Genomic DNA, 18,846 nt, shown 5'->3' on the forward strand with positions numbered 1-18,846 from the left:
ATTCAAAAGAATTGGTCCAGGAGGTCTGGAGCAGATACACCTATTAGAGGTGTTAGGAGACAAGAGAAAGTTTTGAATTGAATGTTCAGTTATTTTTGGAGACCAACACAGAAGCTTATGAGAACCTTGTGATCTTAGGGCAAAATAAAAGAGCAGCAAGACTTACGTCTTAAACAGGACAGTACATAACTTAAGGTCAGAGTATTTCTCTAACATGTATCATCCACACTAATTAAATAGTAAAAAAGAATATAGTAAGTTTGGTAATGTGAAATTAATTTAAAAATCAGAACTAAAAATTGAAATGAAATTTTTTTTATTTCTTTCTAAAAATATATGCCTATTTGTTTTGAATTCCTAAGCAATACTAACATAAAATGATAAAACAACTGATTTTTGTAGTTAATACCAGCATCAGAATGCCAAAAGGAAGATTTGTCTCCCTTCATGTTTTATTAGTCTGAGAACTGCATAAAATTTTTTGAAGAGTCAGAAAGTGGCTAGAAAAAGAGAAAGAGGGACTATTTCCTTGAGTTGTTCCCTGGGCCCTTGCTCTGGTGGTTAACAGTCAATTTAACTCTAGAACCATACAGTCTCTCATTTTCCTGGTTACCCTGAGATTTCTCACATTGGCAGTAAGTTAGTTAATGGGATAAATATACTGATAGCTCACTACATTAATAATAATAACAATATGGGCAAAAGTAGAATTTTAAAAAGATATTGAGCACTTTGTACTCTTAATACTGAGGAAGCATTTTACATGGATTAACCTGTTTAATCCTCATAACAACCCAGAAAAATAAGGACTATTACTGTCTCCATCTCATAGAAGAGAAAACTAAGCCCAGAGTGATTTAATAACATATTCAAGTTCATACTTGATGGAGTTTGGATGTGTTGTCCCCTCCAAAACTCATGTGGAAATTTGATCTCCAATGTGGCAGTGTTGGAAACTGATTGAGTCATGGGGACGGATCCCTCAGGAATGTATTAATGCTCTCCCTGGGGGAGAAGGGGTAGTGAGTTCTAGCTCTATTAGTTCTCCAGAGAGCTGATTGTTTAAAGGACCCTGGCACCTCCTCTCTCTCTCTTGCTTCCTCTCGCCATGTGATCTGCCTGTACCCACTGGCTGCCTGCCATGAGGAGAAGCCTGAGGCCCGTGCCAGACGCAGCTGTCCCAGAATCGTAAGCCAAATAAACCTCTTTTCCTTATAAATTACCCAGTCTCAGGTATTCTGTTATAGCAACACAAAACAGACTAAAAATATACTGTAACTATTACCAGCTTTAAAAAAATAAAGAAAGAAAGAAATTCAGAATCTCAGGCCCCATCCCAGATTTTCTAAATTAGAAACTGCATTTAATGAACAAACCACCAGATGAGTCATAAACACATTAAAATTTAGAAAGCACTTCTTTAGGTGATTCTGATGAAGATAATCTATAAACCACATTTTAAGAAACATTGTTCTGTGGTTGAATAACTACTGCTTACTTACTCTTCAAGTTTCAGGATAAGAACCTAAATTACTCAGTTATTAGTAGTAGGGATAAAACTTGGTGGCTATGCAGTCCCTCAAAACCAAAGATGATGATGAGGATGAGATGATAATGATGCTGCTGCTGATGATGATAAGAACCACAACAACAGCCCAGGGAAAGGAACAGATAGCCACCCTATCATTCCCTCAGCACTAACTACCCAAACTTATTCCCTCATTTAAATTTAAATAGCAGAAGACTAAGAGCTTTGTCATGAAGACTGTTATTTGATTTTCTTTATCTGTTTTTGAAATAACCACCTAGTCATTTAATGTTCTCGAACTTTTCTTTTAACCAACAGAAGTCATTTGTAGGGCAAGCATTTTATGCCATACTTACTAGCTTTACATTCCCTATACTTTCTTATTCAAATTTAAAAATTATTAATTTCATCACCTTCTACTGAGAAAGAGCAGTCATCAGAGAAAAATAATCTCCACCGATTAACTTTCTCATCTATTCTGTAAAAGATATCAAGATGTTTGATAGTATAATTGGATATACACATATCTTAATGTTAGTACCATAGGTTGAAGAGAAAATTACATTGATAGTGATACATAGAAAATTCTGGATTTTGGTTTTAAAAAAACATTAACTGCTAAAGTTAAAGTTAAGTTTTCCCAGATAGGGGAAATCTGGTTTAATGATGGCTCAACTAAAAAGAAAAAGAATGGGAGTTTTGCTTGGCCTTAAATTCAATATAAATCAATAGTTCCACTCTATAACCAAGGATTACAAAATTAAACATAATCTTAAGTATCATATATTCACTTATAGAAGCCATTGTTTTAGATCACATTTCAATTTGTTCAGTTTGATATTCTACAGGTTTATAAAATACTGACAAACTAGAGTTACAGTCAGGGAATGGTGATGGGAATGACAAAATGTTTGAAAATCACAGCATGCAAAATACGATTGGGTTACTAATAATATTACTGAGGAACAATTTGATTAACTGGCAATTTGAATAATCTCATTTTGGAAGAGAGATTGGACATTTTATAAAGATACAGACAACAGAAGTGGGAATAATGTATAAGAAAGTTACATAGAAACAAATTTTGCTTAAACCTGGATGAACTTTCTAAAGACTATAGTTCTTCAAAAATAAATTAGACTAACTTGTGAATACTCTTATTCATGTTCTTACATTTAAATGGAGGTTATAATAGATAATTCCCAGATTCTTTCCAATTCTAGGATTCAGAGATTCCATGGTTTATAAATAATTCATACCATCTGAGGCAATAATTGTATCCCAATGAAAGAAAACTAAAATGTACATGGTCAATAAAGTTATTATTAGTACAAATAAACAACAACAAAAGAAGAGCAATTCCTCTTAGTTACAAAAATCTTCAGCTAATTCAGATCTGTATGTCTCTCCTTTAAAGATCTGAAAACATTTTACATATAATTAACCAAACTAGCTGCCTTTCAGATCGACAGGAAAAAACACCATGATTTCTGGCAGAGGTGTTGCAGAAAAGTTTATTTTCATTGCTCCTACAGCAACAGAAAAAAAAAAAATTTGTACCTTCATTTAAATTTACAGAATATTTCACTTTCCAAATTAGAGAATTGGGTCAGTAGAGGCCATGTGAGGAGCAGTAATGAGGCACTCCTATGCCTCCAGGTAAGGGCGGTAAAAGTGGAGGCAGAGTGGGGAGCCATAAATCGCAACAGTAACAAGGTGCCTCTCCCTATCTCAGGTGTCACTGAGTACAAGTAGGGAATCTGAACTTCCACTTCCACCTGTCAGTAACAAAATATCTTCCCCTGCCAGAGCAATGTCAAAACCCACCCAAAAGAGAAGGTTTAAATAAGACCTAGAGCCTCATAACATAATACCTAAAATATTTTTAGTTTAAAAATCTCTAATCACAAATGAATATGAAAATTTCAATTTGATGAAAAAAGAAAATAGATGCCAACACCAAGATGGCACGTTAGAATCACTAACAAATATTTAAAAGAAGTGATCATAAAAATATTTCAACAAGCAATTATAAAGACACTTGAAACAAAAAAGTAGAAAGTCTCAGCAAAGATAAAGGAAATAAAAAGAAGAATCAAATGCAAATTTTACTACTGAAAAATACACTAAAGAAAATTAGAAACTATGGACAAGCTGAACAGCAGAATGGAGGGGAAAGAAAAAAATAGTCAGTGAATTCAAAGATGAAATAATATAAATGATCTAATTATGAAAAAAGTCTGCCAAGTTAACCTGCAACATTCTCAGTACATAATTTTGCTGCACATTAAGAAATTGTTTAACTCATATGTTCTTACCGTTCTCGGTTAAATTTAAGAGAATGAAGAATAGCTGGCCTTTTTTGTCTAAGGTTCCACAAATGAAGTGTATCATCTGAACTAGCACTGACCAAAGCACCCTAGAACAAAAAGAAGACAAAGTGTGCGGTTTACTTAATTTGGTGGGGTTTTTTTTGTGAAGCAGAAACAATAAGCTAATTTACTGAATTTTTCACTGCTGAGGGAGTTATTTGTGTCTATAAAACCTAGTAATTTAAGGAAGGACAGGTGCATATACTTAATCAGGAAGGTTAAGAATGCTGAGAATGGAAGAGGCAAGGGTCAATATGTTTCTACTATTCACATATATATTAGATAGCTTTACAGAGAAGCAAATATCCAATCCAATTTTATAAACTGAATATAGGTTATGTAAAAATTCCCCTTTGCATGAATTTTCTGTACAGTTGGAAAGTATATATTCTTCCTAAAAAGTATATTTGGTATAATTTAATTTGCTTCTTACAGTCCAATAAGCTTTGTCTATTATAAAGGAAAACCTCTATAATAAAATAAAACATTCCTCCAACTAGAATTCAATATAACTATAAAAATAGTACTAAGATTCTTTTCATATAGCACCACGAAATACAAATTTGGATCCTATTTAAAATAAAATATCTTTTCTGCCTCTTAATATGGCAGAAAGCATATGGACAGATAACTGGCTGCTATATATGACTTTATATATATATGCTTAAACTATTTATTTCACTGAGTTAAAAGAGATCATCTTAAAATATGTCAGAACTTTGACCAAAATGATAGTTTCCCAGCTGGAAATGTCAATGCTAATGTTATGATAGAGCCTAAAGCTACTCTAGAGCATTGAATGTGTTCTGTAAACGTGACTTTGCAAAACCATGGAAGTGCTGAGATACCTAAAATGCTTTTCATATATTCCAAAGAATTTTGTTACAAATAATCTTTCACAGTTTACAAGATCGATCACAGATATAAAAATGATTATCCCATTTGGATGCTAAAAAGGACTATGTTGAAATTCCTGGCATTTATTTCTTCTTTGGAAATTGGAGGAGTGAAGAAGATAAGAACCTAAATGTCCTTCTATAACAATTCCTTAACCAAAAACACTCATATGTCTTATGATGGTTCTCTTTATACTGTGTACTTGTGATTTTAGTCTCAGAGAGAAACTTATTTATTTAAAAAAAAATCAGAATAATCAGTATACCCATAAAAATGTTTTAAAATTTGTATAATTTTCATATTTATATATAAATACATAAATACACATGTGTAAAAGTATAAAGTGATATGTACATTTTAATATGAACTCATAGATATTTCAAATCATGCAATAAGATGTAGCCTATATATACCTTGAGGATTTTTGTGTTTGTTTGCTTATTTTATTTGTAAACTGTACATATACTTCCTATAAATGAACCAGAAAGTTATTAGGATTGCTTGGAAGCACCTGATGGGGGATTTTTTGAGAGATAGGATATTGACCCCATTTCTCAAAAAGGTAGAAGTTCACTTGGGTAGGATGAGAATAGAATAGAATATATAAAATTAATAAAACATTCTCTATGGTAGATAGTTATACAAAAGACATAACATACCAAAGGCAATGGAATTCAAATAAGGCAGCATATATTCAATAATATCTTAGTGTAATACCAGAATAAATCTAGAGAGGAACTCAGTATTATTAATTCTGTGATAAAACTGGGATGTAACTTGTCTCTGGAGGAAAATGAACAGTACCACTGAGCATAATAGCATCAATAAAGACCAAAAACATGAAAGCAAGTACATCAGCAGAGTGTCTAGGGTTCATTTACAGAAGCAAAGTGAAACTACCAGAAGTACTATTTCTGAAGATCTTTGAAAGATTTAAATCTGTGAATAGAAACACCAGGCATGGGGTCAAAAACTAGGAAGTTTGGGAAAGGGTACAGAAGCTGAGTGTGGGAGGGATCAGGCTGAGTACTTCAGGAGAAACAATATAAACAATGCAAGGAGGTCGAAGGCTTGTCTTTATTTATTCCTAGTTATGCAGCACAGGGGCAAACTGAAGGCACTGAAGACAATTCTTAGGGGATTAAACCCAGAGCAAATCACACAAAAACAAATCATGCTTGCCTATTATAGATGGCAAAATGCTGAGATCCCTCAAGTAGGAACGACAGAGTATAACTGAGACCTCAAAAAGGTTGACATTCTAGATAGTAATGACTAGTTATTACAATAAGGTATATAATTTTTAATTTTCTGTTTTTTTCTATACCTCCCTCTCTTTGATAACCCATAGCAAGTAAGGGTGAAATATGCTAGGACTGACAATACGGAGGATCTCACAGCCTTCTCAGAAAGACTTTGAGCCAAGAAAAGTGAAAAGTGGACATTTGCCAATATTACAAATTTTCCTTTCCTCTTAAAATTTAGGATTGTAGATGCTTAGAACAATATACGGATAGAGATATATAGACATGTAAAGGTAGATATAAGTTTAATAAATTGACAAATAGAAGGGTAGAGTCTTTTATGAAAAATGTGACATGAATAATAATAGTGCATTCATATATACCTTTAGTTTAGAATCATAATATTAAAATGACTACATTAACTATACACTGTAAATATATGTAGACACTGAACAATGTTTTGTTAAGAGCAACCAGCCGAACTTTTTTCCAAGGCACTGAGTTCAATCTTCTAAGTGACTGAATTTGGCATGGCATAAACTTCTAAGGTATTTTTGCACTGACTAGCTCACTTAACATAAAACAGCTCTAGAAAACTCAGAACCCACTGTAAAAATCAAGAAGTCAAGAAGGCCTTAGGTAGCCTCCAACAAATGGAAGATCTGTAACCTTCCTGAGGCTGATAAATACCTATTTTGTTTTTGAGAGTTCCTCATCACCATAGTTCTATAAAAATAGGGATAGAGCAGACAGCAAATTGTCATAATAGCTATGAACACATAAATAAGTACAAATGCATATATATACCAACAAATGCATATGGAGATGTGTACAGATAAATGAGCCCATAGGTAAATAAGTAAAAAGATAATTTCAGGAAGATAAAGGCAAAACATGAAGTTAGGGCTGGATTGCAAAATTTAAAGTGATGAGAGTGAATGCAATGAAAGTTTAACGGACAGTAAAGGAATCAAAGAACTCAAAGGAATCAAAAAACCATTTAAATAATTAATCTAAATTATGCTACACTGTCATAATCACAAAATATTCTAGCACATACAATCCTTTTTCTTTGAAATTTAATAAACTGACAAATAGAAGGGTATAATCTTTTATGGAAAATGTGACATGAATAATACTGCATACATACATATCTTTAAGCATTTAGGATCATAATATCAAAATGATCACATTAACTGATACACCTTGTGTGTTTGTGTGTTGTGTGTGTTTTAAACAAAGGAAAAAAATCCTTACCTCATTGACCAAGAATTGGAGCTGCAGGACAGCTGCACCACTTTCATGTTGGCAATAACAATCAACACCAGGTCTCCCGAGTCTAATGTAATAAAAGTCAAGGATTCTAACATTTTAATTAGCACCAATATTAATGAATAAAGGAGAAACTAACTTATTTAGCAACTAATGTTTTGCTTTTTAGTTATCCTTATTTTTGTAAATAAATAATTTAAAACTCTTACTCTTAGTTGATACAAATTAAATTATATAGCACAGATGTTTAATATTCCAACAGTGTGAAAAAAGAACAATAGCAAAAAATTTGAAAGGGAGCAGCTTCTTTCCCATGAAGTAAAACCAGAATTGGGAATCCAGACATGTCTTATTTCATTTAAGATTTGTTTAATTTATTAAACACTTCTTTCACTAAAATAAATGAAAATAAGTCAAACATTTTAATGTAACGAATAAAGTCATAAGATTAGTAAAAAATTAAGGTAAATACGTTGATAATCTTGGTATATACAGAAACCTTCTAAGCATAATTTAAAACCCATAAATCATAAATAATTAGACTGACATACTAAACTGTGTAAAATATAAAATTTCTCCAAGGAAAAACACCCATAAATAAAGTAAAAAAGACAAAGAAATACTAGGAAATAAGTAGTAAAATATTAAGAGACATTATCTATGTTACATAAAGAAAATAAAATAATATGTAAGAAAGAAAGAGAAGGAAAAAAGAAAGGAGGAGGGATGACGATAGGGAAGGATAAAGAGAAAACAACATGAAACAAAATTTACTTACATACTCTATATAAAATGATATGATATATATTTCTGTGTATTTATCGATTGTTTGCTTCCATAAAGATGTAAATTACATGAGAGGTTACACTTGCAGCTATAATGAAGAAACAGAGGCCAGATTTACCCTCCCACCTAAAACAATTAAAAATATGGACAAAATTTATGTAGCAACAGTTTCAGACATTGCATATTAAGTAGGGAACAATGCAAATCACTGAAAGAGAGAAAAAATATGAGGTGAGCCTTATAATTTCCCCAGCTTACTTCCTAGGGAGAGTTTCCAGGCAGCAGCACAGAGAGGGTGAACCCAGATGGAATCTAGCAGGCTCATTGAGTTGAGGAGATTAACTAAGAGTCTGGGGAGGCCAACAATAACTAGACTTCACAGGGAAGAGTAGCAAAGAAGAAAAAGCAACACGCACAAAAAAGAGCTCTAGAGATATGCAGGAAGGTTCTCCTTGAATCTTTAGCTAAGTACTGATCAATGAATGGGTTTAAGGAAACTACCTGGGACTGGGAGAAGAAGAGACCAAGAAGGAAACAACACTCTTCTTGAAAAACAAATCAAGACAAAGACCAAGCAACTTCCTTCTTGAAGAACAGATCAAGAAAAAACAAAGAACAAGAAGGTTTACATGGGGCTAGGAATTTTTCATGCTCCCACCAGCCAGAGTGGAAATCCTCAGAATTCATATGATTCATAAAAAGTCCACAAAAGAGTATTGCCTCAGTACCAGGCAAAATACATCCTGAAGATAAAGGCTTCTCTGATCGTATGTACCAATACTTAAAATTGAGCAAACCAAAAAAGGATCAAACTGTTTCCATTTAACTTAACTGCATTTAAAACAAAGATCAAGAATAATTATGGAAATACAAAAACTTCTAACACCCAAAAAGGTAAAATTCAAAGGGTATGGCTTTCAACCAGACATGCCAGAAGCAAAAAGTATAACCCATGACAAGAAGAAAAGTCAGCTAATAGAAACAGACTCATAAATGGAACAGAGGATAGAAATAATAGACAGGAATATTAAAACATTTATTATACTGTATTGCATATATTAAAGATAGAGAAAAGATTAAGCATGTTAGATAGATATATGGATGATCTATATCTGTCTATCTCAAATAGAACATCTAAAGATTTATTAAAAATACTCTGAAGATTAGTGAACTTGAACATACATCAACAGAAACTACCTGAAACATAATACAGAAAAAAAGATTCGGCGGGGGGCGGGGGGCAGGGAAGAGCACATCAGTGAGCTGTGAATCACTGTCAAGTGGCCTAATATATTTGTAATTGGAGTCATGAAGAAGAAAGGTGGACAGAGAGACAGAAAACACTAAAGAAAAAAATGATCAAAACTTTTTTCAGAAATGATAGTGAAACAAAGACAATTTTCAGAAACATAAAGCTGAAATAATTTATCACCAAAAGACCTGCACTAAAAGGAATGCTAAGGAAATACCTCAAGAAAAATGAAAATTACCCAATAGTATACCTAATGGTATCTGGATATACAAACATAGAAATATGGATATACAAAAAGAAATGAAGAACACTGAAATGATAAATATATCAGATATACAAAACACTTCAAAAAATTATCATTAAAAATAATTGACTGTTTAAAGCAAAACTAATAACAAGGCATTTGTGGTTTCTAGCATATGTAGAAGTAAAATAATATCAACAATAGCACAAATGCCAATATGAGGGGAAATGGAAACACACTATTGTAAATTTTTCTTTACTATTCATAAAATGATATAAAATTAATTGGAAGTAAACTGGCTTTTATTGTGTTGACATAATTCCTTCTATACCTAATTTCCTGAGAGTCTTTATGATGAAAGGATATTGATTTTTGTCAAATACTTTTTGTGCATCTATTGAGATAACCACATGGCTTTTGTCCTTGATTTTGTTGATGTGATGTATCACATTTATTAACTTGTGTATGTTGAACCATCCTTGCATCCCTGGGATGAATCCCACTCAATCATGCTATATAATTTTTTGATGTGCTGCTGTATTCTGATTACTAAAATTTTGTTGAGGACATTTGCATCTATGTTCACCAAGGATATTGGCCTGTAATTTTCTTTTTTTGTTGTGTCTTTTTCTGGTTTTGGTATCAGGGTGATGCTGGCCTCATAGAATGAGTTTAGGAGAATGGTTTCTGTTTCAGCTTTTTGAAATAACTTAAAGAGAATTAGTATTAATTCCTCTTTAAAGGTTTGATAGCATACAGCTGTAAAGACATCTGGTCCTGGGCTTTTCTTTGTTGGAAGATTGCTCATTACTGCTTCAATCTCATTGCTTGTTGTTAGTCTGTCCAGGTTTTCTATTTCTTCTTGGTTCAGTCTTGGTAGTTTGTATGTGTCCAGAAATTTATCCATTTCCTCCAGGTTTTTGTATTTGTTGGTGTACAGTAGTTTATAATAATCTCTAATGATTCTTTGTATTTCTGTGGTGTCAGTTATGTACAACAAACCAACTGCCAATATCATCCTAAAAAGCTTTCAGCTTTTCCCTTAAGAACGGAAAGACGACAAGGATGCCCCCTCTCACCACTCCTATTTAACATAATTCTGGAAGTACAGCCAAAGCAATTGGGCAAGAGAAAGAAACAAAGGGCATCCAGATGGGAAAGGACAAAGTCAAACTGTCCCTGTTTGCAGACAACATGATCTTATATATAGAAAAACCTGAAGACTCTACCAAAAAACTCTTAGAGCTGAATAACAATTTCAGTAATGCTGCAGGTTACAAAATCAACACCCAAAAGTAAGTAGGATTTTTATCTTTAAATAAGAAATTTACATAAAAAGAAATCAAGAAAGCAAGAACATTTACAATAGTCACCAAAATAAAATAAAATAAAATACCTAGGAATCAATTTAACCAAGGAGGTGAAAGATCTCTACAATGAAAACGATAAAACACTACTGAAAGAAATTAAAGGGGACACAAAAAGGTGGAAAGACATACCATGGTCTTGGATTGGAAGAATTAACATTGTGAAAATGTCCATTCTACCCAAAGCAATCTACAGATGCAATGCAATAACCATCAAAATACCAATGACATTCTTCCCAGAAACAGAAAAAGCAATCCAAGCATTCATATGGAACAACAAAGGACCCTGAATAGCCAAAGCAATCTTGACCAAAAAATAAATAAAGAAAGCTGAAGGCATAACACTTCTCAACTTCAAATTATATTACAAAGCTATTGTGACCAAAACAGCACAGTACTGGCATAAGAACAGACACTCAGATCAATGGAACAGAATATAGAACCCAGGAACTAACCCACATACTTACAGCCAACTGGTATTTGACAAAGGCAACAAGAATGTACATTGGGGAAAAGACTGCTTCTTCAATAAATGGTGCTGGAAAATTGGCTATCCATATGCAAAAGAATGAAACTGTAACTGTACCTCTTACCATATACCCAAATCAACTCAAAATGAATTAAAGTCTTAAGTATAAGACCTGAAACCATAAAATTACTAAAGGAAAATATAGGGAAACACTCCAGGTAATAGGACTGGGAAAAGACTTTATGAATAAGACCCCAAAAGTACAAGCAACAAAAGAAAAAATAAATAAATTGGATTATATCAAACTAAAAAGCTTCTTCACGGTGAAGGAAACAATCAACAGAGTAGAAAGACAACCTATGGAATAAGAGAAAATATTTGCTAACTATACATCCAACAAAGGATTACACAATGAACTTTATTACACAATGAACTCAAACAACTATACAGTAAAAAACCAAATAATCCAATGAAAAACGGGGCAAAGGAGCTGAACAGACACTTTTCAAAGGAAGATGTATAGATAGCCAACAGGTACATGAAAAAGTGCTTAGCATCACTAGTCATCAGGGAAATGCAAATCAAAACCACACTGAGATATCATCTCACCCCAATTAGACTGGCTGTTATTAAAAAGACTAAGAATAACAAATGTTGCTGAGGATGTGGGGAAAGAGAAACTCTTCTGCACTGTTGGTGTGACTGTAAATTAGCCATTATAGAAGACAGTATGGAGTTTTCTCAAACAACTACAGATAGAGCTACCATATGATCCAGCAATCCCATTATTAGGTATATATCCAAAGGAATGGAAATCATCATGTCAAAGGGATATGTGCACTCCCATGCTCATCACAGTTGTATTTACAATACCCAAAATACAGAACCAACCTAAATATCTATTGACAGATGACTGGATAAGAAAAATGTGGTATATATACACAATGGAATATTACTCAGCCATAAAAAAGAATGAAATTCTGCCATTTGCAGCAACATGGATGAGCCTGGAGAAAATTATCTTTAGTGAAATAAACCAGACACAGAAAGAGAAATACCACATTCTCACTCATAACTAGATGCCAAAAAGGAAGGAAGGAAGAGAACGAAGGAAGGAAGGAAGGAAGGAAGGAAGGAAGGAAGGAAGGAAGGAAGGAAGGAAGGGAAGGAAGGAAGGAAGAAGACGCTACAATAATATATTGAACTTTAAGGAAGAGAGAACAAAGTTAAGGATGCTAGAGATGGGGGAGGGAGGGAGGGGGGTTGGGGAGTAATAGGTCAGGTGGAGGGCATAGGGAAAGACTGATTTGTAAAAATGTAAACTGGGATAAGTTAAAGATGTATGCTATAAACCACAGGCAATCACTAAAAAGAAAGAATTATAGCTAACAAGCCAAAATGGAATCATAAAAAAAAAAAAGTCAACACAAAATAAGGCAGCAAAGAAGGGAAAAAATCTAAGAACTAGTAAGATAAATAAAAAACATATTGCAAGATGGTAGATATAAACCCAACCATATCAATACTACAATAAACGTAAATAGTGTAAACACTCCAATTAAAATACAGTGATTGTCAGATCAGATAAAAAACAATAACGACAACAACAAAATTATGCTGCCACCTGAAACCCCATTTAAATATACCCGAACAGGTTAAAAGTAAAAACATGAAAAATTATGCATGTTTACACTAAACAAAATATAAATTGAAAATATATTAACACAAGACAAAGTAGATTTCAGAACACAGAATATTACCAGAGATAAATATAGTCACTTCACAATGATAAATTGGTCAATTTATTGAAAGGACATGAAAATCCCAAACATTTATACACCTAATAACAGAGCTTAAAAATATGTAATACAAAAATTATAGAACAAGGAGAAATAGACAAATGCACAATTGCCATTGGAGTTTTTTAAGACTGCCCTCTCAATAACTGATAGCAGACAGAAAATTGGAAAAAAATGAAGAAAAGTTAAGTAAAACTCTATCAGTCAACTTGACCTAATTGATGTAGAACATACCACCTAGCAACAGCAGAATACATATCTGTTTGAAGTGTAAAAGGAACAATTACTAAGAAAAAAATGTTTTAAGCTATAAAACGGCTTTAAATATTTTAAAATATTGACATAATAAAGAGCATGTTCTCTGATCACAATGAAATTAAATTAGAAATTAATAACAACCAACCAGAAAAAAATCCAGATGTTTGGAAATTAAATTACAAACTACTAAATAAGCATTGGTGAAAAAAATCATAAGAATAATTAGAAAACATTCTTAATAGGATAAGAAAAATATAATACATCAAAAATATGGAATGCAGCCAAAGCAGCACTTTGAGGGAAATTTAGAGCTTCTAATATCTACATTTAGGGGCCGGCCCGGTGGCGCACTGCTACAGTGCACCGCTTGGGAAGCGCAGCGGCGCTCCCGCCGAGGGTTCGGATCCCACATACAGACCGGCCGCTCACTGGCTGAGCGAGATGCGGGAGCAACACCGAGGGTTGCGATCCCGTTGCCGGTCTCGGTCCAGTACGGGCGTGACACTGAGTGTTGCAATCCGTTGCCGGTCACAAAAAAAGACAAAAAGGGGAAAAAAAAAAAAAAAGAAAACAAATCTTAAACCAACAACCTAAGCTTCCATCTTAAAAAGCTAGAAAAGGAAAAGCAAACTAATACTAAGACCAGCAAAAAAAAGAGCAATAATAAAAATGAGGGGAGAAATCAATAAAATAGAAAACAGATTTACAATAAAGAAAATCAATGGAACCAAAAGCTGGCTTGAAACATTCAATAGGGCTGGCTGGTGCTCACTTTGGTGGTAACACCAAGGTCACAGGTTCAGATCCCTGTACCAGCCAGCTGCTCAAAAAAAAATCTTTTTTCAATATAATTGATAAACCTTCAGCCAGAATGATCAAGAGAAAAATAAAGAAAGTGAATTTCCTGTATAAGGAATGAAGGAGGGGGTATTATCATAAAACCTTCAGGAATTAAAAAGACAATAAAGGGCCGGCCCGGTGGCGCACTGCTACAGTGCGCCGCTTGGGAGCGTGGCGGTGCTCCCGCCGAGGGTTCGGATCCCACATACAGACCGGTTCCCACTCACTGGCTGAGCGAGGTGCACAGGCAGCACTGAGGGTTGCAATCCCGTTGCCGGTTCCGGTCCGGTACGGGCGCGACACTGAGGGCTGCAATCCGTTGCTGGACATGAAAAAAGACAAAAAGGAAAAAAAAAAAAGACAATAAAGAAATATTATGAAAAAATCTATACCAACAAACTTAACAAAATAATTAAAATGGACAAATTTCTGGGAAGATACAAATTACAGAAGGAGAAATAGGAAACTTACCAGCACTATATCAATTAATGAAACTGAATTCTAATTGAAATCCTTTCCACAAAACTCCACATCCAGACAACTTCCCTTGTGAAATCCATAAAGCACTTAAAGGAAAAACAATACCAATTTACATAATTCTTGAAGAAAACTGAGAGGAAGAAATGCTTTCTGACTTGAAAACAGCATTTCTCTGACACTAAAACAAGTCAAAGATATCACAAAAAGAGAAAAGTTCAGACTAATCTCTCTCATGAATATAGATTCAAAAAATACTAATCAAAATTTTGGCAAATTGAATTCAGCAATATATAAAATGAATTACAGATTATGACCAAGTAGAATTTATCCCAGGAATTCAAGGTTGGTTTAATATTAAAAAATCCGTCAATTAGTGATTCATCCTACTAACTGAAAACAAAAATTATCATTTTGTTAGATACAGAAAAAGCATTTGACAAAATGAAAAAATGCTTTCATAGTAAAATCTCCCAGTAAACTAGGAAAATTGAACTTCCTCTGTCTGATTAAGTGCATCTAAGATAAGCCTATACATCATTCTCAACAGCAAAAGGCACAATACTTTCTACCTTAGATAATGAACAAAGCAAGGATCCACTCTCATCATTTCCATTTAATATACTAGATGTATTAGTAAGTACAATAAGGTGAAGAAAACAAATAACGGGCATGCAGTTTGGAAAGAAAGAATTAAAACTTTCTCTTTGTAGAGAACATAATAATCTATGTAGAAAACCAATAAAACGCTACTGAATCTAATAAGTGAATTTAATAAGGTTGCAGAAAGCAAGATCAAATTCCTAAAAATCTATTGTATTTCTATCTGCTAGCAAAGAACCATTACAGTCATGTGCCTGTTTCAGTAAACAACAGATTGCATATATGATGGTGGCTTTACCATATATACTAAGTGTGTAGTAGGCCCTTCCATCTAGGTTTACATAAGCATATTCTGTGATGTTCGCACATAACAATGCATTTCTCAGAACGTATTCCTATTATTAAGCAAAGTAGGACTGTATATATTTTTAAAAATCCATTTACAACAGCATCAAAATATTTTGGACTAAATTTACAAGTATGTTTTAAGACCTGTTCACTGAAAGCCACAAAATATTGCAAAGAGAAATAAAAATGATCCAAGTAAATGGAGATATAAGCCATCTTCATATATTAGAATACTTGATATTAAGATGGCAACCCTCCCTAAATTGATCAAGATTCATTAAAATAAAAATTAAATCCTAATGGGCTTCTTTGTGATAAAATTACGAACACTTGTTCTTTTAAATAATAAAATGAAGATAGTTAAGCTTTCCCTAAGGAAAGAATTGATACTCTGAATAACTGCCTTCTCTCCACAGATTAATGCCTCTGTATAGCTATGGAGAAAGAAATTAATGTAATGATGACTCGATCCAATTTTTGGTATCTGACTGTTGACAGTTTTTAAGCCTCACTCTACTTTCCTCTTCCTTTTGTACCTACATCTGGACAAGCTGGTAAGAAAGCCTGGTTGTTTTCCCCTTTGACACCAGCAGGAGATTCAAACCCTGTAAGCCCCTGCCCTGACGGGGGAGCTCTCACCTCCACCCCACCCTGTAATCACAATAAAAACCGAGGCCAGTCTCCTTTCCTTGCTCTCTCAAGCCATTATATACACTACCTGCCCGTTAGTCACTTAGTAGCCATCTTGGTTATCAGATAGACTTGTTGAAATATCACAGTACTTGTATTCAGGTAACCCTTATTTCACTTAGTAATGGCCTCAAAGTGCAAGAGTAGTAATGCTGGCATATTATTATAATTGTTCTATTTTATTATTAGTTATTGCCGTAAATCTCTTACTGTGGTTAATTTATAAATTAAACTTCATTGTGTACCAGAAAAAAACAGAGTATAAATGAGGTTCAGAACTATCTGCAGCTTCAGGCATCAACTGGGAGTCTTGAAACATATCCACCAAGGATAAGGGAGGACTATCATAAATGCTCAGCTACAAGCAGGAGCCCAGCTACTCAAGCAGGAGCCCAGCTACTCAAGGATCATAGCAAAAAATTTTGAGGGGAAATTAATAGGGGGACAAATATGGGAGGTATGTTTTATGGAAGTGTCACCTAGTAACACTTTAAGAGTAAAACAGTATTTTTCTACCTTGTTCATACCACTATCCTCCATTTGTTACTCAGAGAAGGTGGGACCCTGCTGCCTTGAACCCGGGTGGGGAGGAGCTCCAGAGCCCACTCCTGCACCCTGAACCAGCTCTGAGCAGAGGGGCCCACTGGAGGTGGCCAGCAGCAGCACCAGACAGCGGAACTGGGTGGCTCCACGTGGTTCCCTCACCGTGCTGCCTTGGACCCAGGCAGAGGGGGAAGCTCAAGGCCCCACCCTGGAGCCCTGAACCAGCATCACGCTGGTGAACCCCCCGGTGCCAGCCAGCAGAACCACGGCTCCACACAGCTCCCTCACCCTGCCACCTTGGACCCAGGCAAGGGGGAGCTTCAGGTCCCGCCCCCACGCCCTGAACGAGCACCATGCAGGTGAGCCCACCAGGGGCAGCTGGCAGCAATGCCAGCCAGCGGAACCACATGGCTCCATGCAGCCCCTCATCCTGCCTCAGACCCAGGGGGGAGCACCAGCCTACAGTTCCAACCCACCGAGCCTGGCTCAGCAGAACTCCACACACTAGAGGCTCATTCTATGACAACAGAGTCTAGAACAGGAACCAAGGTGGTTTAAGAGAACCACTACCACAACTACTGTCAAGCAGACAATTCAGCCCCCACAGTAGCAACCAAGGCCACTCCACAGCCAACCTCAGTGTAATAGAAGAAGCAAACCCCCTACCAAATGACCAAGCATCAGCAAAAAAGCACTAGAAGCACAGACAATCAAGAGGAAATGACACCACTGAAAGGATACAGCATTGCCCCAAAGTCAGACTCCATGGAACAGGGAATCCTTGAAATATCTGAAAAAGAATTTCAAGCAATGATTTTAAGAAAACTTGAAGAAATAAAGGAAGACTCAATTAGAGAACACAATGAAACAAGAAAAAACATCCAGAATATGAAGAAGGAAATCTACAAAGAGATTAACACCATAAAAAAGAGTGTAGCAGAACTTCTAGATATGAATGACTCACTCAATGAAATAAAAAACATGACTGAGAGGTTGAACAGCAGGGTCGAGCAAGCAGAAGAAAGAATTTCAGAGCTTGAAGATGGTCTTTTTGAAATAAGTCAGGCAGACAAAAAAAAGGAAAAAAGAATTTAAAATAATGAGGAAAACCTACAAGAAACAGCAGACAACATCAAGTGCTCTAACATCCAAATTGTGAGTATTCCTAAAGGGCAGAAGGAAGGAAAAGGTATCGAAAACCTACTCAAGGAAATAGTAACAGAAAACTTCCCAGGTGTAGGGCGAGATACAGACCTTCAGATCCAGGAAACTCTAAGGTCCCCAAACAGTTTCAACCCAAAAAGATCCTCCCCAAGATATATTATAGTTAAATTTGCAAAGCTCAAAGACAAAGAGAATTCTACAAGCAGCAAGAGATAAGCATCAGGTCACTTATAGGGTAACCCCCATCAAACTAACGGCAGACTTCTCAACTGAAACCTTAGAGGCCAGAAGAAAGTGGAACTATATATTCAAAATACTAAAAGAAAAAAACTGCCAGCCAATAATTCTTTACCCAGCAAGGCTCTCCTTCAGAAACGAGGGAGAAATAGTGTATTTCCCAGATAAACAAAAGTTGTGGGAGTTCACCACCACATGGCCAGCCCTGCAAGAAATTCTCAAGGGAGTCATTCATCTGGAATCTGAATAATGGTGACCATCATCATGAATACACAAGCAAGAGCAAAACCCACAGTTAAAACAAAAATGCCAGCAAGAAAGAGAAAGAAGCTAAATCATTCCACCTTAAATTCCCAACTCACCAAAAGATATTTAAACCACCTAAACAAGTAGCAATTAAATGACAGGAATTAAACACTTTTCAATACCTACTCTGAATGTGAATGGACTAAACTC

At 34.9% G+C, this 18,846-nt stretch overlaps 1 protein-coding gene across 1 annotated transcript in view; it reads right to left on the bottom strand.

Annotated features, from left to right (window-relative positions):
• Positions 1 to 7,380, bottom strand: part of LOC103607057 (syntaxin-binding protein 5-like) — a gene marked incomplete at both ends in the record, with an annotated part of 88,996 nt that extends 81,616 nt beyond the window's left edge. Inside the window, 2 exons of the mRNA XM_008591600.1 lie at positions 3,847 to 3,947; positions 7,299 to 7,380. Coding sequence (XP_008589822.1) covers positions 3,847 to 3,947; positions 7,299 to 7,380 — 183 coding nt within the window. The remainder of the gene's footprint in view (positions 1 to 3,846; positions 3,948 to 7,298) is intronic.
• Positions 7,381 to 18,846: the final 11,466 nt, after the last annotated feature.

Source organism: Galeopterus variegatus, unplaced genomic scaffold (assembly GCF_000696425.1).
Source record: "Galeopterus variegatus unplaced genomic scaffold, G_variegatus-3.0.2 Scaffold7077, whole genome shotgun sequence".
Taxonomy (NCBI): Eukaryota; Metazoa; Chordata; class Mammalia; order Dermoptera; family Cynocephalidae; genus Galeopterus; species Galeopterus variegatus.